The 22,548-nt window shown below is 43.3% G+C and overlaps 2 protein-coding genes across 2 annotated transcripts; both read right to left on the bottom strand.

The window, feature by feature from the left end:
* Positions 1–4,171: 4,171 nt before the first annotated feature.
* LOC6497600 lies at positions 4,172–21,896 on the bottom strand. Its single transcript, XM_014906248.3, is given in 7 exon segments — positions 4,172–5,473; positions 5,757–5,907; positions 6,874–7,136; positions 10,943–11,078; positions 11,834–12,042; positions 18,273–18,809; positions 21,219–21,896. Coding segments are annotated over 6 exon segments (1,212 nt in total). The 5' UTR covers positions 18,346–18,809; positions 21,219–21,896; the 3' UTR covers positions 4,172–5,093.
* LOC26514514 (nonsense-mediated mRNA decay protein 2) lies at positions 11,110–11,806 on the bottom strand. The gene has a single exon (XM_014906856.2). It carries the CDS (start codon positions 11,704–11,706, stop codon positions 11,236–11,238), a length of 471 nt encoding a protein of 156 aa, XP_014762342.1. The 5' UTR covers positions 11,707–11,806; the 3' UTR covers positions 11,110–11,235.
* Positions 21,897–22,548: the final 652 nt, after the last annotated feature.

The following is a 22,548-nucleotide window of genomic DNA, read 5'->3' as shown; positions in this document are numbered from 1 at the left end:
GCTTTGCCTGTGGAGCTGTGGCTGGTATTTTTCTGTTCGGTTCCCCCTTTTGGATGCCGCTGGCTTTTCATTACTTTTCTATCAACGTACTTAGGCCATTGTTGTGCAGTTATTTAGCACAATCAACACCCGATGCCACTGATAGCACCTCATCCCCTATCCCCCATGTCCTGAGTCTTTGTTTTAGCCTTGCTGAGGATATAGGGTCGCCCGACCCCGAGCTTGTTCCCAGAACCAAGAGCCAGCAGAAACAGAGAGGCAGCTTAGTCAATTTTATCAATGGCAAACATTTCTTCGGGAGTCCCCTCCCGCCACTGCCCTTCCACATCCTGATGGGTGTTCACCTGAAGGCAAGATCCTTTGTTCATTTACGTTTCAGTTGAGTTGCACACAAAATTAATGGAAATTGCTCTCCACAAGGTACAAGGCAATCGGAGGAGCTGGTTGGGGGTATTAAAAAATTAACAAAATGCCAGGCTGGCAAGTGGCAAACTGGAACTAGCCCTTCCACTGCCAGTCCCTGTAATTGTTGCATGTCCTGGTCCAGGGCCAGTCCAGCCACCTGCATTCAATTGGAATTATCTGTGAATGGGTCCAGTGCTCAGGACTCGAGACGAAGGAGCTGAGCGAAGCTGGGACACTGATTGCTCAGGGATCTTGTGGGCTCTGGGACAAGTTGTAAAGCGCTTAAACTGAGCCAGGAGTTTGAGGAAATCGTGTGGGAAGAATTACAGGCTGTTTGGTTCGATTCTAAATTACTAGTGCCACTGATGTGCATTTATTTGGTGATAAGATGCGATTAGTCCTTCAAAATATGTCCACACAATAGCAATTACTAGTTCAGGGTAATTTTTCCGATCCGGTCCTTCTATCCGGTCCTTAACATCCTGTTTGTATTGGTCCTTTGCTCAATTTTCACGCTGCTTGTTGATTAGTTTTAAATGAGTTTTGCTGACGGCGCTTCTAACTCGCTCCGCTTCACCCTTTCGACCCCTGAACTCCTGCTCCTGCTCCTGCCGGAGATGCGGCCCTGATTGATATTTACGGGCTCCGGTTGATTGAAGTGTAATCAGCAGGCAGTCAGTCAGCGAGTCAGTCACTCACTCAGTCAGTCAATCGAAGGAAGCTGCGGGCCATGTATTAGCAGCTAGAAGCAGAATGAAATGTAAGTGAGCAAATCGTAATTAAAATTGCGCCCATCAGCGCCGAGAAAAACAAAACAGCTAAGAGCAGTGCGAGGCGGAGCGGAGCGGAGCAATAACAAAAACAAACGAGGCAGCAAATTACGCTCGAGGACCCAAACAATATGCATTAGAGCTGAACAAGATGATGAAGCAAAGACAGCGGCTCACCCGAGGGGAGCTCTGATGGAGTGGCAAGGGTTGGGTCAAAGCACTCGACTCTCTACTGTCGACTGTCGGATGGTGGCAATGACGTTGACAGAGACGAGACGCTAATGAAAATGCATAAGCAGATGCAGTCGAGGGAAAACATTCGCTGCAAATGGGAGTCCTGCGCCAGTATAAAGCATGGGGGCGTCTTCCCAATTATGATTTCGCTAACTTTGTACATTTCTATTAATTAATGCTAATGCTTTTCAAAAGGAATGGTTGCAGTAATATAATAACTTACCTTTGTAAACTTTTTTGATATTTTTTCATTCAGAATCTTCATATATTTTACAGAATCCTGTGTTCAAGCTTCCAATCAATCCATTTGACAGACATAATTTGAACACCATCCTTGCTGCAGATCATAAATAAATCTTTCATTGTTATATTACAGATCAAACACTGAAAAATGCATAGAAACGCCTTATTATCATTTCAACTTCTGTTCAATATGCAAAGGACAGATTCGGCTACTGCCAGCAGGATCTTTTTTTTTGTTGTGCGAGGTTGCAGTGTATGTTCGCAACGATCGCCCTGGTTGTTGCAGATACATGTCTTCTTCAATTACGCATTTCACCTAACCTTAACATCGTTCACATTCACCTTTTAATACTTTTAAAATCTCGCCTAAAATCAAAGCTTTAAATAAACGTTGCAGCCATTTATAATATTCGATTATTTTACGCAGTTTCCAACACTAATCTCGATCCTTATCGATAACCAAGTATAAAGCTGGGATAACATCGATATTGCAGTATTGCCAGACTTTTCAAATGGAGGATCTGCACGTTTACCAATACTTTTCTCTTCCATATTTGATTGGACTCCTCCATTTTTTTTTGTCTCCATTTTATTCCACATTTAACTTCCTGTTTACAAATAAATATATTGCATTTTGCACACGTATTGCAAGATTTTATTTTGGCATAAGCATTGCAATTATAACTGTAAGGGTTGCCTTAAAGTTTCTACTAAATATCATTTGTTAATTATTTTTAATTAAGAACAAACTCCAAACTGCAGTGCAGAGAGAACGGGTGTCAAAAAGAGCGACAGGAAAGAGGGCTACAATAAATAAAGGACAAATGAGGATAATGGTGGCGCATTGAGAATGCGACTGCAAACACAAATGCTAAAATGGACAGCACAAAGGATGAAAGCGGCCCTCTCATAAATATGGCAGCCGAACCAGGCGAAGGGCGTGGCGCACCAGAGGGGGAATGCACTCGACTCCACTCCAGTGGGGTGTGTGTGTGGTCTGGCAGTCAGTCACTTTGTCCCTTTTGTCAAGCCACTGTCCCTCTGTGGCCCCTCCGGCTCCTCCTGGCTGGCACTCGTATCTCCGATCCGGATTCTCAGTCTCCGTCCGGGCGTAAATCAAAGTGAAAAGCGTGCTAATTGCATTAAAAGCATATAAACAAAATGCGATGCAAGTGGCTGTGATAAATATAAAAAGCAACAGCCCAACCCCGACAGGCCTCCGACTCTACAGTGAATGTCACTGTACGAGTCCCCCCATCCACTCCACTCGGTATCTGCCCTCGGTATCGTCCTTTCTGCTCGTCCTTTGTGCATGCGATGCAAGCGCTGTGAAATTAAGCAAATAAGCACGAGCAAAAAGCAAAATGGGTTCAACGGAAAAAGGAGGGAAAAAAACCGATGTAACTTTGCAGAGCCAACCAAAACCCTTATGACCAGATTTTGCCAGCAACTTTTAATTGCTGCCAAGGCTTTAAAGGGCAGCTGGAAAGGGAAACTTTCATATTTGTATTCGATCCCCCTGTGAGCCGGAATGAACCTTCAAAGTTTCCAGTTAGTAAACGACTAATTCCCAGTCATAAATATTATCCGAATCCTTGGGAACTTATCAAAACGAATATTCCGCACTTCTTGGAGCCGGCTTGGAGTACTCTCGAGTCATTAACCCGCCATAAGGAAGGCAGTCTGGAGCTGCTCACATTTATGGCCACCGATAGCGACGATGTTCTTGGCTGGCTTTAACTGCATCTACTCAGGCATGGCCGGCTGAGCGGGTCCTGGCTCTGATTCCCGGCCCTTTATGGCCCCCAATCACGACTCCACGAGGAGCTCCTCCTCATGGACTTCCACCGCATGCGTAGCGAAAATTCAATCGTACAATGTGTTGATATATGACACGTAATCAAATGTTTAAGTGCATGGCACACGCATCGCCAACTCGGAGGAGGAGTGCGGCGGTCGTCCGCCATCAAAATATGGACAAAATCTATAGGAGAGCACAGGTTGGGGGGCCACATGAGGCGCTCTGGGGGCGCACACACAACAAATCCGACAAGTAAATATAATAACAATAAAATGAAGCAACGACATGAATGCCATCCCAGCGTCAAGGCGAGATATTATGACACTGCCGGCAATAATAAAAAAAAGTACAGCAGCGAACAGCGAAAAGAATGCCTGGCAAGGACAATTGTCCTGGCAGGCAACGTCTGTGCTCCTTTCTCCGTCCGCCATTCCGAGTTCTCTGTTTCAGGTCAAGAGCGCTCGGAATAAAAGGATGATGGAGGCAGTGCAGAAAAATGCGAAAAAATATAAATAAAAAATGGAGAGATCTGATGTGGGAGGAATGGTATTATATTTCTCTAAAAAAATCTTTATCATTATATAATACTTACTAGTTGAACCTCAGATAACCTCAAATTCCATATACCTTCACTTACCGTGTCAAAGGAGTAAAGAAATTCTGAAAATATGTTGGCAGTTTCTATCTTGGAGCTCCGCCAACTACAATCAGGCATTCTGGTATTCTTTTTCTGCATTCTTTATTGTTTTTTTAAGACTTAATAACATTCATTATCCGCATATTTTTTACAGACTGCTTGCTACACAGGGACTTCGGCTTACACCTTCTATACTTGGTTATAATCTGCTAATGGAGGTCTTATCCTAGTAAAATTTAACAATTTGTTCGTCGTACAAGAGAGAGACAAAGTTATCCTTAGTGGAGATATGCCGTAAGGTGTGCGTCATACATATAGGGGCAGTGAAATAAAGAAATGCCGGGATGCTGTGTTCTTTCTTAAAAAGTGTATCCGATATGAGGGGTTTCTTCGATAATATTCATAAATAAGTTAATCTCAGGATGTTTAAAATAAAAGTTAATCACTCTATATACATAGATAACTTATAAAATATTAACAAATTCGAATGGTTTTCAGAACCCTGAGAAAGAAAACATTTTAAATAACTTTTCAAGTTCCTAAGGACCGATTAAAATCAAGTTATTACACTTAACACCTTAATTCACTATTACTATTCAACTAGTTTTAATAATTTCTGCCCTTAGCATTCAAATACATTAAGAATCTTTCTTATTTTAGGTTCTTAACAACTAGATTTTTGGCTAATAGATGATTTGTTTTTATTTTACACATTCAAGCTTTACTTTTTTGGTTACTTAGCCAACATCTTTGAGCATTTCTTCCTAAGAACGACAAGCAAAAAAGCCCAAAGAGGAACAACGACATTTCAATGCTTCACTAATTATAATAATTAATTTATAATAAAAATACATTGTGGATATGTACACAAATTAGTTGCTGATGGCCGCCCACGCGGCGTATACTTGATGTGACCGAAAACTCCAAATATTTACAGTGGAACCTAATTATATTTGCCTCTTGTTCTGCCAAGGCTGTGCGGGCCATTCTTCCCGGTTAATTGTTATCTTCGCTGGGCAGCTGACTCGCAGCTTAATTGGCTGCTGTTTGTCTTCCTGATGCCGATGTTGCTGTTGCTTCTGTCCCTGTTGCTGATGGTGGTGGTGCTGGTGTTGCCTCGCCTTTGACAGCAACTCCCAGCGACGGGAGGTCGACAGCTACACAGAAATGCTATTAAGACTGGCAGTGCGTAGAGGGAAATGCGTGCAATTGATTTGGAAGCTAATATGCGTGACCAGGACACAGATGAGCCCCAGATCGGCCCTGATGGCGCCATGGTGGATGATGATGCACTGGACGACGCTCCTGCCGCGGCTGCTGCTGCTGCTGCTGCCGCTGAAGAGGTGGCTGCTGCAGGGCGTCGGCTCTTCTTCAGTTGTTTGTCTGGTTTATGGGACGAAAATAGGGGATGGACAGGTTAGATGGATGCCCAACCAGGGAGAACTTTTATAAAAGCAAATGTTGCTGATGCACTCACGGGGAAAATACAAAAAAAATAATTCAAAAAGGAAATACTTTTATAAATTAAATTAAAAGCTTGCAAAGTCTGGATATTATCTTCTTAATTAAAAAAGAAAAATATATAACTATGAAATAATAATCCTTTTTTTTTCAAGTGTTTCCCAACTAACCGCATCCAGCTAACAGATGATTGATGATCACTCACCTTCAAGCGTGGACTGGGCCTTGTCCAGCGACTGACGGGACTTGGACATGACCGTCTCCCGGGACTCTAGCACCGGAATCCTCTGGTGCTTGTCGCTCTCCACGCTCTCCTCGTTGCTCTGCCAGTACACGGAGGAGATTTTGGCGACACACTGCAGGTCGGTAGGGATTATGGCCACGAGATGCAAGTTGAATCAGAAAAGGGGGAGTTGGAGGGAAAAGAACTTTCATCAAATCTGTGTACATTGATAAATTTGTGGGGCGGCAACAGAGGGGGCAAAGGATTGGCCATTCTCTTGACGGTGCAGTAAAAGTTTTATGCTTTCATTAACTCCTCCCGCACGGCAAATAACCCAAAAATGACCGGCATACATCTCCGCAGGACACACACAAATATGTATGCACACACACCCACACAACCCACATCCACGGTCACCACATATGCAAACGGACAGTGACCCACAAGGTGGCCGCCAATGGTCGCCGGAACAGTGGAATGATCCGATTCATATTTATTCTCCACATGAATGAGATTTTTGAAAAAAAAAACTTTTGGCAATGATGGTTTTATAATGGCTTCATGATTTTTGCTTTTGTAAAAATCTATTTAAATATTTATGGTAATTCCTGACTATTTTTTAACTACACATCTATGGTGACCACTGTTCCCACTGGCCACGTCACAGCGGCAGTTCCTCCTCCACCCGTGTCCTCATCAAATTTTGTGGCTTGTTCAACATACATTTGCACTCGCAGTGGTGCGGGTAGCTGGGTGGTTGGGCGGTTCTGTGGAGCGAGTGGTCAGTGGAGAGGTGGTGGCCGGCCAACTGGGTCCGAATGGATAATAATCAACATGAGCTGCCATGTTATGTTGTCGCAAATTGAATCAGAGCAACAGAACGCTGGCAAATATGTATGGGATGTGGATATCGGATGAATGACTGTATCAATTTTCATGACCTATCCGGGCGGTATAAGCTGATTATGAACAGCGCAGAAAAAGGGGCAAAGATCTCGAAAGCTACAAAATATATGCACCTTTGCGAGAAACCCATGAAGGCCATTTTATTAAAAATATATTTTCCATTTCCCAATACTTCTCGTGTTCATTAGCTTACCTTTAACTTCATGTCGCCGTGCTTAAAATGTCATCCTCTCACCCGGAACTCCAGCCCCAGGCGAGCCACCTCCAGACCCTCCCTGCCCACCACCAGCGGTTCGTAGGGCCGGAGCAGGGAGCGGTTGGCGTGCATCCCGTTTATCTGCCAGCTGAGGTGGCAGACCGGTTTCGAGGCCGCCGAGGTGCAATTGACGCGCACCATGTCGCCAATTTGGTATCGGGGCTGTCCGCCCGTGATTTGTGGTCCGTGCTTCGGTGTCACTGCAATTGGCCAAGAGCACAAGATGTGGCAATTGAGGGTTAGCTGAGTGGCCAATACTGAATAGGGTTTAAGCTTATACTAGGCTATAACTAAAGAGGTTAGGAGTTAGGCAATTACTTAAATTTCTACAAAATATCTTGTTTAATTGTCATATTCCCTTGCTAATTATATTCATGGAACGTCCCATAAATATTTCCAAATTCATAATAACTCTAAAAACAATAAAGTCACAGAACTCTTTCGGCAATTAAACCACAAAACAAGAAAGATGTCGCTTCGGCATTGGATAATTGCATTGCCATTTCGAAATAAAGTTATTTTTTTCGGCCACAAAACAAGATTGATGGTTAATTCGGTTGGCCAGAGCTTAGCCAAAAATTCTATTCCACTGCCATTAGCTGGCTATCTGGCTGGCTGGCTGGCCGTCAGTTGGGCAATTAAATCGATTCCAATCAACAACAAAATGAACAATGCAATTTATTTAAGCTTAAACTAAAATAGAATCATAATAAATATTGAGGAATGTCGGAGGCATCTCCTTGCTGCAAAAATTGTTCAACGTTGTTGCATTTGATTTGTTTCTCGGGGGTAGTGGTGTTGCTGTTGTTTGCTTTTTGTGGGTCAGTGTGTGCTTGTCCAGCTGGGGGACGGAGACCTGGCTGTCTGCCAATTGGGTCAACAACTGGCAGAATCGAACAAAAACTAAAGCGAAACTTCAATTAAACATAATCGATAGTTTCGCACTGATGAAATGTTTTCCAAAAGCAGAGAAAAACTTTAACGTTTATGGCACAAAAGGATACTTTTCCTGCACTTTCCTCTGCCACTTAATAATGGCAATATCCAATAACTGGGCAAAAACTTGGCCCTGGGAGAGCATACCAAAGCCAAGGCACTTGTATTCATTTTTTTGTGAAAAATTAATGTCTTAATTTAATGACATTGATGAAGCTGTTGACCTTTGTGTGTTAAGACTGTATTTCCTCTAATATTTGCCAAAATACTCGACATTTTTTCTCTTGTCGTTTGGGCTCAACGTTGTGTATTATGACCAGGCTTAGTACCAATTGGTAATAATTGTCGGACATTTTTATTCTTGTCCGGCTTTGTTTGCCTCCAAGGGATCAACATGGGCCCGGATGTTTTTGCGTGGGTCGTCCTTTGTCCGGACGGCCGAACAATGGATTCAATTGAGCAACTGAAACAAATATCTAAGTAAATCGGATGCCTAAATAAACTAACAATTTTTCACCTTAATGGCTCTGCCCCACAAAAGGGTCAAAGAAGCCCCACAATTGATTGAAAGGAAACGAGTTGCCAAACTTTGGCATAGATTCTGGTTTGGTGGAGCTATGGTCCCCGATGGCCCTGATACTTTTCTTTTATTTTTTGGCCCTGGGGAAGGTCGTGGTAATTGTGAAGGACAAGGGAGTCAAAGGAATTCTTGAAAATGATGATACCAGATTATCTAGAATCTATGTCTGGTTGATATTTTTAGAAGCAATATTAAATATTTAAGCCCTTGGTTTCAGTTTGTAGTCTAAAACTTTTTCCGCACGTGCAACTCTGGCGCGCATTTCTCGCAGGGATTACGTTGAACCAAATTTCCCAGCCGGATGCACCCATCATATGCAACTGCGCCGGTTGACACTACTTTCCGCCCATTTCCTGGCCATTTCCACCCACACCCACACCCACACCCGACCCTTCATCCGCCATTTTCAATTTCCGCGCATACACTGCAATTATCGCTTTGTCGTCCGAAGCCGTCTAATCTAAGGAACTGGGTCGAACCCATTTGCTGTTCATCGGTTAGACATGTCCCTGTAATTGCATTCAATTACGCCTGCCACAGGGACAGGGAGGTCCTTGGTATTAATTTAAATATATCCTTAATTTAAAAGCCAGTTGAAGCCATCCCATCGCCATATCTCCGAGTCTATCTGACTCTTCTGGCCAACACTTTATGGCACTGGCACCTGTCGGGCTGTGCTCTTTTTTCCGGCTCGGGAATTCATTAAGTTTATTGATCCGCAAATCGTCATAGTCATTATGCCTCAGATTTAATCCGCTTACATCTGAACGAGCTCTTCCGAAGGACGGCTCTTCCATTCGCATCGTCGCATTTTTCCCCATTAAAGTCTGAGCGTAATTGAGTAATTTCCAACTGAAGGCGGAAGTGTGTGTTGCGTTGACTTTCCGAGCCCCCATCCGAGGAAATATTTAGTTAGCCTAATTATGCGATATACCAATTTTGATTACCTCCCCTCCCTGCAGCGGAAATAAGGCTGAAATTGGCCTGGCCTATATAATTGCGCCGCCGAATGTTTTCGATAAACATCATTTTCGAGGAAGTATTTGGGTCAAATATGGATGGAACTTCATCCTATCTGGGTGGCATCAATGATGGCTTTAGAAAATTACATCTACGCTATTTTGTAAATACATTTTCCACGTTATAGCCGCTTACAATCCAATCAAAGGATGAAATATTATATTTGCTTTTTAAATACGATATATTCCGGTAATATTATTTTATTCTCTGATATGAAACAACTGGCTTTTGCTTATTTGGTGGGTAAGTGGACTTTAGTTTATATTAATAGTTCTATCATTATAAATGACGACTATGTCGAGGACCTTGTTCCTTGAAGTACCCCAGACTTTTTGAGCCAGTTTTTGCCTCTTTCTTTATATTTCTATATAGTTAAAAACTAATAGAAAATATATATTTCCATCCTAAGTACACCATAGGAGACTGTTATCCCAATAAAGTAAAGTTCCACAACCCACGCGTAGACAATTAATGGGATCTGATTTAAGACTTATCTTTCAGGAGATTCAGGACATATTAAATTCTTAAAATATACTTTACGTTTCCCGCCTTTCTCTGGATCCTCCAGCCCCTTGCTGGCAGTTATTAAACACGTTTATTCTAAGTTTTCCTCCGCAGCAGTTTTTTACACTGCTCTTGGTCATATTTCTGCGCCATGTTTTGTTGGATTGCGCAAAAATTTCAAATTAAGTTGCAGGCCAGCGCGTGAAAGAGACGGGAGGCGGCCAGGACGATAGAGAGAGAAAGTCTCCATGCGGCCATGGAGGAGAAAGCTCGGGCTGTAAGTGAGCAACAGAATTGCATCACGTACATGGGCAATTTGCCAGTGGAAATACAATACAAACAACACACACACAGCTGCCCGGGAAAAGGATGGCCATTTCGTTCGCCCCATCTCACTCTCCTCCCCGGACTCTGTCTCTTTCTTATGCCGCCCTCGGCCCGCCGGCTTTTTTGGCACAGGTTTTCTGCTCGAGAATTTGTAAATCGCAGCGAGAAACAATGCCAGGCATAAACTAAATAAATGTGAAATATTTTATACATGTACCAGAGAGAGACGGGCCCAGGGAAAGTAGGAGAAAGGAGAAAGCTGGCGCCAAATGACGGAAAGAGACGGGCTGCGGCCAAAAGACAGAGACAGACCCACAGAAACAGATTACTTTTCGTCGCTTAGTCCGTTTGGTGCAATTAATCTTGGCGCTTTTATTCTGGCCAGTTCTGCAATAGTGATGCCAAGAGAAGTTGTAAAAATAAGCTAAAATATAGTTGAAAAATAAATAATTAAAATATGTGCCTTATAATAAGGAGCACCTAGTATCTTATAGTTTAAAAAAATCAAAATGAAACCTCTTCTTAAATCTTTTAAACTTTTTTGACTAAAATGTAGCTGTAGTGGCTGCAACTTTGGCCTTTTTTCGTGTCCTAGCCAACATTGTGGGTGCATGCTTTTTGTTACCCACTTTCACTTACCCACAACAATCATGTCCTCGTGACCGGAAACTGTCTGGAACGAAGGCGCCTCGCCGGACACTTCGCAGCGATATCGGCCAGTGGACTGAAGGCTCACAGAGCGCAGGACGACGGCGTATTCCGTTGAGTTTTGTAGCTGGAAGGAAATGGAGAGAAAACACCAATAATGGAGGTCACTAAGTTAAAGCTCAGTTTATTTTAAAGCCTAAAGATATTCTTGATCATTGCCACCATTTACTTGGACGCGATATAAAATAGCTGTTCAAGAAACTACACTTCCTAGATATCCTTTACTATGACATTTTAAACCGATCCAACCACTTCCTGAGGATATGGGGTTCTTTCGTGACCTCTGCCCTATCATCTTGGTCCTCCACGTCATCGTCACCAACCCCCTCAGTATCTTCATCTTCATCTTCGTCATCCTCCTCCTCTTCGTCGTCCTCGTCCTCGTCCTCATCATCGATCAACAATTCCAGCATCTCGTCAAGGTCCTTGTTCTTGACGGGCATCACTTCGTCGAGGGCCTCGGCAGTGGGCGATATCTTGAAGCTCTTCATGGTGTCCCTGAACTTGATGGCGTCCGCCAGATGCAGGACACTGAGATTCTCATCCTTGCTGCTGGCCAGAAGCCGGCTTTGCTCGAAGGGATCCATCAGGGGCTGGCGGATGTGCTCGGCGATCATTCGAACGGTGTCCTCCTGGTCGATCGGCATCACTGATTCTTCCAGTGACTGTAACAATTTGGACTTCCTGCCTATCATCGTCCTTAGGGGCCAAAATCAAGAAACTAAATAAATTTCCTAGAGAACTTTGAATTTTTCCAACGGTCTGTGATGAGTTTTTGAAGGAAGACTTGATGGAATAAATAGTACATGTAGTATCTCTTACCTCAACGTCGACTCCTGGAAGGGGGAAGACCTGTCCCGGCGGCATGTCCCTCGGAACGTAGCGGTAGAACTCGAATCCGTCCTTGTACCACTTCACCGAGTACAGCGACTCCCCGTCGAGATCAAACTTGCAACCGAGCACCGCGTCCTCGTGCCGCATTATGTGCTTGGGGATTTTAATTTCGGTCATTGTCAGGCATTCGGCGGTTTCTGCAAATACGTGGATGTTTTGTTAGAAATTTTCAGTCAGACGAGTGAGTGGCGCTTTAATAAGCCCTTAGCTGTTCGGGCTGTGTTAGTCGTGTTCGCGGTTTCAATGCCAGTGGCAGGACATAAATAACTTGCAGCAAGTGCATAAAAGTCAAGGAAATCGAAGGAGGCAGGCCCTTCCTGCCCCCATCCCGCCATTCTTGGGACTAGAACAATGCGCTTTTGTTTTGGCAACACAATGGCCGGGAAGGGGGGTTAGGTGAACTCAACTAACTTGAGGAACGTGGCCTGGTTGGAGAATTTTCTTAGGATGAGACGATGCTCCCCGGGTGCTGGATGGGGAATATAACTCACAGTGCACAATGCCGTAGTGAAATGAAAAGTTGCCAACTTATTTAACGGCCCGAGACAAAGACGGGAACTGTGTAGGCCCCGGCCACTGGAAGGGCAATTTGGGTCAGGCAAATCGAGATATGAAATTAATATTACAAGGCCCGAAATGAGCAGCTCTTGGCCAAAAGTGGGCCAATCCGTGAGCGAGTTAGAAGTCATTTGGGAAATCTCAATTGCCAGTTATGATTTGTTTTTGTGGCAAGAAGGGCTTCAAGTTTAAGGAAGGCTCTTAAAGGCCATGTCACTCAAAGAAACCTATAATGGACACTAACCAAGTCCCTAGGTTGACTTTTGAGGCTTAGTCTTGCGTCACAAAAGTCCAAATTAATGGTAAGGCTAGTATGAGCCCTTATTATTCAATCCTAGACATTGAGTATTTTCCTGATTAGTAACCGCAATTATGGTGCATTAGAGTGACAAACGAATGTCAAGTCAGAAATAGAAGCAAAGCCACATAAAATTGAAATCAATCCCCCACTTTGCCATCCCAAAGTCCATCTCATTAAGTCCGACGAGCCGTCAGGGCGTTTATTTTTGGACAGGTTAATGAAAAGTTAAAGAAAACCTTTTAAAAATAAACCCGAAGTGATGTGTGGGCTGGAAATAGGAAATGAAAAATGAGGATGTCTAAAAATATGTCCAAAATAAAGTCACTTTGTAAGGCTTTGCATATTTTTCGACAAAGGACTTGTGGGCATATCTCTGGCTATAGGAATGGGTATTTATAGCACTGGCCATCTAAGGTACTTGATAGTACTAGGTAGTTATAACTTCGACTATGTATTAAAGGTTTTTCCTTACTTTTTTGTTCAACCCGCCAGCCACCGAAGCGACAAACAAACCAGCCAACAAACAAATTGAAAGCACAATGCACAAAGGCAGCAAAAAGAAGCACCGCCGCCATTGAAGTCGATGACGAGGTTGATGACGGTGTCCTAGATGGAGGACTGGCGGGGGCCAGCGGAAATGGTAGTGGAACCAGGTGGGCGTCAGTGGGCGTTACTCAGCCCTCCTAGGGCTTTGCTCCTTTTGAGTGCATTTCCGCTTTGCGGCAGCCGAGGCGGCGGCGTCGTTTGAATCCTTTTTATTCCGGCCGGTGCGTGGCTCCGCTTTGGCGGACACTTTGTGGAATGTATTTTGTTTGTTTGTGTTGTGTAGGAGTGTGTGGCTTAAGTATAATTTAGCATTTTCCACTCTCCACTGGCTGCCGGGCTGCCTTGCTCGTTGGCGGAAGACAAACACAAAGTGCGTTGCCAAAAGGCTTCCGCCAAACAAAAGTCTTCAGTCCCCAGTTGCCGTGAAGACTCCTTTTTACGGATATTTTTCTAAGCGGAGCAAGAGAATTTTTAAGTAACACCTCAGGGGCAGAAGGACCCGGGACAGCTTTAATATATTCATTTGAAACTATATCTGATTAAATTTTAATTCCTTTCCTCGTCGCGTTGAAAAGAGGTCCTTTTTATACAAATGTCGAGTGCCGCCCACTCCGGGCGGCTAATTAATAAGCCAGAAATTGCAAAGTTTTGTCATCTAAACCTGAGCTTAATTAAGAAGAGCCAATGCCAGAAAATGCCAAAATAGAAAGTTTTCCATTTGATGTCGTGTAACCGTCATAGTTATGGTCGAGAGTGGATTTCTCGAGTGACTTTGGTTTTGCGGAGAGCTCTACCTTAGAACAAATTGCTGACTGGCTGCCACCGACCAAAGTTTGCTACTTAATTATTGTTGATTTTTAAATGATTTCATTTGCCGCCCGAGGGCAAGAAATGTCAGTCGCAGACAAAAGTTTGCCTTCATCGTTCGCACTCCCGCCTCCCGTTCCCAGGGAAAAATGAGTTTCTTTTTGGGGTTAGTGGTGCTAGAAATCTAATTCAATGGCAAGGAACAGAGGAGAAGGAGCCAGGGGCGCCAGGACCAAGCCAAGACCGGTCTTGGGTGTCAAATGCAGAAGTTTGCCGAGCAAAGTTTAGCTTTGCATATCATTATGGCTTTTTAATGGGGTGTGCAATGGTGTTCCAGCCATCTTAATAAACCGTCAAGGGGTTGGCCTCTTCCATAAACAACTAATGAACATTTTCAAAGTTTATGGTTAGTTTATTCTCAGACCATTTCCTGGCGTATAAAATATTTAAATATATCGTAGCCGAAGCCCTTTACTTCAATCAATTAGAGATGTATGCCTTTTTTGGAAAGATAGAATCGGAAAAATCATATTTGTCCGGAAAACCCATTTGGAAACAGCCTGACAAAGGCAGCAGTAGTAGCTTACCCAACTGGATTAGTTACACAATGCAAACAGTATTTCTCAATCTCAGAGCTACTTTCTCTCCCCGACATTCTGGCAGCTGGGATATCAGACCCAGAGCCAGAGCCAGAGTATCCTCGACAGAGCAATTGCAATTTCGAATCCAAATCTGACTGTCACATGAGCTCAGCCCGGCTCAGCCCGCAGGAGTTCGGTCCGCCTGGCTCCCCCACGATCAATATAGCTCGACAGGCAAATGCAAAATGCAATTAATTTTATTAGAGTCCATTGAAAACTCATTGGAAAAACGGGCTACAAAAGCGGCTGACTGGCTCACTAGCTGGCTGGCTACGAGGGATAGGTGGGGTGGCCAAGAATTTATGGCTTTTGCCAAGGCTTCACTGCAATGCAAATTTTTGCCAGACAGGCCAGGCCAGGAGGGGGCAGGGGATACTAGGAAATTATGATGCGGCTCAGTTGGAGAGCTTACTCATGGGCTCTTGGGGGAAGCACAGAAAAAATGGGCGAGTGGGGGAAGGACTTTAGACCGGATGCCAAGCCTTGAGCAAATAAGAAGGTTTTTCTTCTCTGCTGGATGTTTCGCAGACGCCAGCAGCATCAATACGCATCAATCCCAGTGACCCCTTGCCCCCGCCTGCCATGCCAACCCCTTCCACGCCCCAGGCAGACGCCTAGAACGTGCTTAATCTGCAATCAGAGGCGGAAGTTGCTCCCCCGGCCCAGCCCAGTCGCCATTGCCTCCATTGTCCCTGTCGGTCTAGAGGTCCTTCGGTCCATTCCGGCGTGCCTGTCCCCGTTCCAGTCCCGGAGAAAAGTATCAAGAGTTTTTCAGAAATTTACAATCCATCTACGGATGATATTTTAATAAAATATATCCATGACTTTTAGGATTCTACAATTAGCAAGCCCTCTAAAATGCAAGTGTCCTGTGAGAGTATCTCCTCTGACAGGGAGTGCATCACGAGTTGTCCTGGTCGTTGTCATTGCAGCCGCAAAACGGGAGCACGTCTGCCCAGAAAGTCCTGCCATCCGCCCCGTCCGAGCCCCACAAAACAGCCAACAGCTCCCAGTTGTCAGCCCGGCTCAGTTCAGTTCTGTTTTTGCTGCATTGCAGGCGCACTTTCATTTGCATATTTCGCAAAAAGGAAAAAACTGAACCGAGAAAACAAAAATATGTCATAAAGTAGGAGGAAAGATGAGAGTCTGGTTGCGAAAAAAAAAGTCGAGCGACTTGGCAATAATCGATCGGGGCCCATTGAGACGGTTTCTTGTTAGCTGGTTAATCGCAAGTTTCTACATATTTTTGATAATGCCTGGAACATTGTGGCAATATTCATGTCACAGTCGGCTTTTGAACTTTTCAGGATGATTGATTATCTGAATGCGATCCATGGGAACATGTTATGACAACTGACATTTAGAATTTTCCCAGAAACTTGTATTATTATCCGAAATTACCGCAAATTGTGCTGGGAGTGACAAATGAGGGGAAGTTAATCAGGCCATCAGTCAAACCCAACTAATTTCGCCTCAAAAGTATTTTCTTTAATTAGAATATCAATTAAATTACTGCACACAGAGGAGCAGCTGTAATAACATAATTAAAATTCACTTCGAAGTGATGTCAAAGACATGACTGGATAACAAGATTTCTCCCCGAAAGCCCATCACCCATCAACCGGAATCAATTAATTCGATTAAAATTAAAACATCAATTTTAACGCATTATTATTAATGGCATTTTGGCCCTGAACATGCCAACTGCTGAATGCATTATTAATTCATAAGTAAAGGCAGTGTGACTCTCCTTAAACCTGAAATCTCTATTCCTCTCACTAGTTGATGAGCTGGAAGCCTCTTAGACTTGTTTACATAAGCCCTCTCGGAATATCGCAATCTGTTCGCACCTACCAACTAGCAGGCCATCTCGATGGGTCCTTAACCCAACCTAATCGCCGGCAAAGGCACTTAATATTACTTATTGGTATTTATGATGCCCTACAAGCCGGCGAAAATCTTTAATAAACTCCACTCGATGGAGCTTCAAGTGTTTGCCTTCGAAGGGGGAACTTTCATTAACTGCACAGTGGCGGCTAAGGCGATCGAAAGGGGGTGAACCGAGTGCGTGTCGCTCAACATTAGTTTCATGTGCTGCCAATAAATGTGTACTTCCCCTGGACATCGGTGCTGGCTCTTTGTTAGTTACAATTCGGACGAAAGTGTGCGCCACGTTAACTTAATTTCATTATTTGTTGCTTCAGGAATGTGAAAGGGACTCTGTAGTGTGTGTGTGGCAGTGTGTGTGGGGCATGTGTACGTGACCTCATAATAGGAAAATAAGATTTCTATCTATAATTCAGGCAGCGAACCCCCAAACTAGAGTCCAAGACGGCTAAGTGCCAGCAAATAATCATCATTTTTCTGTTCCCCCGTTTGTCTAGAGTCTAGACCCCAGACAGAAATTGTATTTGTCAGTCATTATTATTATTCCGCCGTCTCCTTCTCAATTGAGCGTGGAAATATAACGAGGTTCGGGAGGTAGTTCCTCTGCCACTACTACCACTGCCAGTTAAATAGTAAACACAGATCTGCCACAGAAACTTTTTTGCTTTGACAACTCTGGCGCAAAAGGAAACGGGCCCAGAAGCGGAAACGGAAATGGCAAAAAAACTTGAGCATGTTTATTTATTTAATTAAATGCGGCATCAGGCAAGTTTCGCAGTGTTTTCTATTTTAGTTCTCCGCCAGGCAATCAGGCTAATTAAGTTGAAGGTTTCTGCGGTCGACCCGGACAAAAAATTAATATTAATAAAATATATTAATTACGGTTTCCGCTAATGAAAGATGTGCAATTAATTGAATTCTGTTTACGCCTCACTTCTCACTCGATATTAAAAGCTCAAATTAATGGCAATTAATTTTATCTCAAATAACAATTATAAATCGGGTTAGGCGGCACGCCAAGTTTTTATTTAGGATCAAGTTCGGCGCTCATAATCAGTCGGGATTAAGGCAACTCGGGCGGAATAAATACTAAAGCAAATGGAACGGAAATATGAATTCAATTCGAAATACTATGTGTGACTATTTTTCGATTAATTGTGTTTGCCCGGGGTCCTTTGGCAAACCACCATCTAAATCCTATCCCCTCTCCCTCAGCTTCAAAGTTATCCTTGAAAGTCTCTAACCCCCTATCGCGGTTAGCCGCGACTTTCGCATGTTTGCCAGTTAATTTTGGTTACTTTCTGCTCAGCAGTTTGTTGAACTTAATTAAAAATAAATAACAAGAGGCTGCCGAGGCTGAGGCAGTGGCAAACTTGTTTATTAATGCCTTAGCGAGAGGTCCTTGGAGCCCTAAGACGGGAAGGGACTTATCCCCTTTAACTGACAGCCCCTGACTTTGGCTCCTGACTTTATCAACTCTGTGGGCCAAGTCCTCGTCTATCGATTATTGAATGAATTTTCAATGAGTTATCTCCGAGCGGGACCACATGGCGTATGAATTATATTCGGAGGCAGCGAAAGTTGTGTATATTTTCGGGTTAATGAAAAGTTTTGACTTTTATCTTACCGAAGAAAATGTGGAGCAGCAGCCAGGCCGCGATGCCATAGGCGAACGAGTATCTTCTATGTCCGGAATCCATACTGTGGGTGCTTGATTTATGTCTAGAGTTTTTCCACCAAAAGTTTCCTTTCTGCGAAACTTTAATTTTTCAATTTGTTGCTCAAATTTTGGTTATTTTTCTTGTCCATGTTCGCCTCTGCTTCGTTTGCGTTTTCGCCTTGTCTCATTTGTGCAATGCAATAAATTTTCCTTGACCGCCGACGAGGGAAAGCGTCAACCAATTGCTTTCCTTGTCGCTTTTCCCAGCTATTGTTGTCGGCGTTGGCTTATTTATATTTATTTTCCATGAGCTCGTTGCTATTTGCTTTTCCTATTAAGCACACATCCACAGGACAATACGTGTGTAGGCAGTCGCATTTACATGCTATATCCTGTCTGTACTTTGTCTCCACTATTTGTGTTTGCCTCCCAATTTTTTTCCTTTATTTCCAGTCGAGTTTAGTTTCCTTTACTTCAAGCACCAAACTTGGTTGAAACAAGAGTCTGAAAGGACAAGAAAACAGAAAAGGTTTAGCTTTAAAATGTTTTGTTTTGGAATTAGTCCCGAACTTGTTCCGAATTGTCTTTGATGTTGATTCACGTAATAATTTGATTACGTATTCGGAGACAGGACATCAATCATTAGACTTCTATTTTTGATACGACTTTGGGTGGGTATTATTTATGGCCGACAGGATCTATTTTAATCCGTATTAGGTGGGGGGATTTCGGTTATTTACAGTTCGTATTATTTATTAGCTAGGACAATATCCGTATTAATGTTTCAGGTCATTTTTAAAGGCATCTGAATAGTTTCGAGATAGTTTCCGATTCACGTGAGAATTATTAAAATATAAACTCGAATCCTGGCTAGATGTCCCAGGGGCTTCTGTTGGGAAATTGCTTGACAATCTTCAGACACACACACACTCTCGCTAGAAACAATAGCCAACTGAATTAATCATACAATTTATGGCCAATAACTGTTAATGTGATTTAAATGCTCTTCCAACCGAAAGCCCCCAGGCTCCGGGAGCCCGGGCACAAGCTCCGGGACAGACAACTCAAAAATCATTGAGCAAAGGCATAAATTAACAATAACATCGTTGCGATTGTGTAATTGTTCTAGGGCAGGCTGAATTAAATTTGCATAAAATCAATTAAAACCGAAAACTGCCGCAAAAGCAGCAGCAGCAAAGCAGTAAAGCACTTGGGGCTAGAAATCTGTGAAAGCCTTTTGGGCAAAAGTTTTCCAAAATCATGTCCTGTAATTAGAGGCCATGAATAATTTTAGCACCTTGTTGTCATCTATTTTAAGAGACACGCACACACATACAGAAATCCATAGGCCAGACATCCACACACACAGATACACCCACTCTCATAGAGAGCCACATGTCGAACAACGGTGAGTGGCTTATGTAAAATAGTTGCGACGGACCCTGAGCACACACGCTGCGTATACTTGATGTTGGCTCCAGAACCGAGTCTTTTGCATAATTAATTATGTGGCAAGCACGGCACTGGCTTGTTAAATATGCAAATATTCGGAAAACAAGGTCTAAGCTGCGACTTGGACCATTCCAGGTCAGTTACATCTTTTTCTCTCGCTTTTCTTTTTAAATTTTTCGACTAAATCTGCATTTTTACCTAAAAGGTCATGTTCTCCGAGAGACTCTGAACCTTGGGGCCGCAGTCTCTATATGACTGACTGAATGAATGAATGACTGGCATTGCCCTCTGTACCTTTGTGGGGCAAGTGTGTGTACTATGCCATTGTGTGTTCGAAGCCTTGAATAGCCCTTGATGTTAGTGCTTGAACTTAAAGCCCAACTAGTATCTACTAGCTACCTTAGATATATCACAATATAAATTTAAAAAAAATGCAAATTGAATAGCAATATCGTTTACTGTTCACAAATCACTGCAATTTCATTGACAAACAATTATTATTGTCCATAATCAAATAAATTGCTCAAAGCTTGCAGCTGAATGAACACAATACTCGCCAAAAAATATGACTCATAAATAAAAACGGGCGGGCCGCGGCAGCGGCAGCGACCATTTTAATGTCCTGACCAATGAAATAAATTTCAAAATTGAAGCCCCGGAAATTCTAAAATATGTTGCTCAATAATGGCCCCGAAAATGTCTCTGTTTTCATCTCGATGTTTGAGTTTTTAGTGTCGATTGATAAGGCCATAAAGGCCAGTCAGCCATGTAGCTGACCTCTGCGCCAGTTTAGAAGTTTAACGATCTGCTGGCGGGCTGTGGAGGGCCTGTCCTATCCTCTGGCAGCTCCTGAACTAAATGAGACTAATGAAAGGCCATAACTCAAAGCCAGGCCAGGCAGTGTCCCAGCTCAGCGACTCAAATTAATTGGCATTGTACGGGAATTTCATATATACGTGTGTTCTGCGGAAAATAAAGGTGTCTCTACAGCATGGGGTAGAGTAATAGTCTTCAAAAGAAAGACATCTTGTTCATATTTGTTATTATAAAGTATTAAAATAAGCATTATTTCAGTAAACTTTAAAGGCTCCTTTCTCTGTTAAGCTCTAAGCAGATTCTGCCTAGCAGAAACAATATCTTCAAGGCTATCCTAGATCAGTGTCCTTGGCTGTTTGGTTGTTTATTGTAAATGGCTGTGTGCTCGTATCCGGAGCTATAGAATTTCATAATTATAATAATTTATGTTGACACCTGAGGCGTGTGCACAAATTGAACTGGCCCCGAGGTCCGCGCCAAGTTAATAAAACTTTAAGTTACAATTTGTGTGCTGGTGGGTGTGTGTGGGTGGGTGGGCCTGGGTCCTGCCCCTCGCCATGCTTCTATCCCACAGCCGTTTTCCACCGAATGCTAGAAAATCCCCGGAGAAATATGAGGGAAAATTGTATGTCGCATAATACTCACTTATTGCTGCTATTTCTGCTCCTGACGATTCCTTGCTCTTCGCTGCTCTATTTTTTTGGGTGGAACTTTAAAGAAGAGAAGACTCCTTGCCAGCCGGCAGGACGTTTTAGCCCAGTTAGCTTCTTGCCCTCTGGTGCCTGCCTTCTCACTTGCTCTCACACTTTGTTTTCGCTCGCTGGCTGGCCCACGTGCATAATAATAACAAATGATTGGTTGTCACGCACGTAACGGTACTTTCATTCATAATTTATGCATTTTAATTTGTCAAAACCACTACAGCGGGGGACAGCGGGGGCGAGGGAGTGCGAAAAGGACCACTGATGAAAATGAATTGAAAAAATTCAAAAGTTCTACCAAGATTAGTTTTAATTTTTCTTTTCTTTTGGAATAAAAGTGCGAATAGTTTTTGGCTTGAGGCTCTAGAAAATTATTCACCGTTTTTCACACAGACACACGTACGCAGAACAAACACATACGCACACACCCACTATCACCGACATACGCACGAATGTCCTCGGTTTAATCGCGTTTCTAGTCCTCGTCGGCACTGGGCCAAATTGGATGGCGGAGTGCAGAATCGAGAATTGAGAATCGAGAATGGAGAATGGAGTCGTCGAGCAGAGCTCACGGAGTTTTGTCGCTTTCGCCAACCACACAGGACCAATAACCGACCAAGACTAAAAGCTTTGCTCTCCTTATTACCTGGTTTTTACTTGGCGCCCCGCACACACACAGACCCGTGCTCGCACGCACCACCTACCCCCAGCCCGCCCACTGCCGTGGAGCACACACGAAGGACCCTGCACGAAGGACCCTGCCCGACGACCGGATATTAGGAAACCGAAGCGAAACGCACAAACTGGTTCGCATTGTCTGAGGTTGCGAGAGTATGGGAGAGTATGCTATTCGCTCTCTGGGAGAGAAAGCGTGGGAGAGAGGTCCTTCGGGTGAAAAAATCGTCTCGGCTTTTGTTTGTTTCAATTCCATTGTCCTTTCGTCTGTTAGCAAAGTTAACAGTAACTTGTCTGTAATGGCAGTTTTAGCCAGAAAATAGTGGGAATTTTTAGGCTAACAGGAGAGTAACGGTAATGTTAAAGATATTATTTTGAAAGTTATCAGAAGGATATTGTAAAGGATTAGATGAAAGATAACGATTTTAATCTTCAAGTAAAGTATTTTAAGCTCATTATACAATATGAAATATACGACATGAAGCCTGATAAATCAATTTCATTAAATATCCCTCTTTTGAAGTCAAAATCTACAAAAATCGTCAAAAATCATCAAAGGAAGTGCTGCTAATTACGCTAAATTACTTACATATATCAAT

The sequence above is a fragment of the Drosophila ananassae genome, chromosome 3R (assembly GCF_017639315.1).
Source record: "Drosophila ananassae strain 14024-0371.13 chromosome 3R, ASM1763931v2, whole genome shotgun sequence".
NCBI classification, from domain to species: Eukaryota; Metazoa; Arthropoda; class Insecta; order Diptera; family Drosophilidae; genus Drosophila; species Drosophila ananassae.
This window is presented reverse-complemented; position numbering and strand designations above follow the sequence as displayed.

Coding starts and splice junctions, on each gene's coding strand:
- LOC26514514 (XM_014906856.2), bottom strand. CDS start 11,706: ATGATAGGCAGGAAGTCCAAATTGTTACAGTCACTGGAAGAATCAGTG.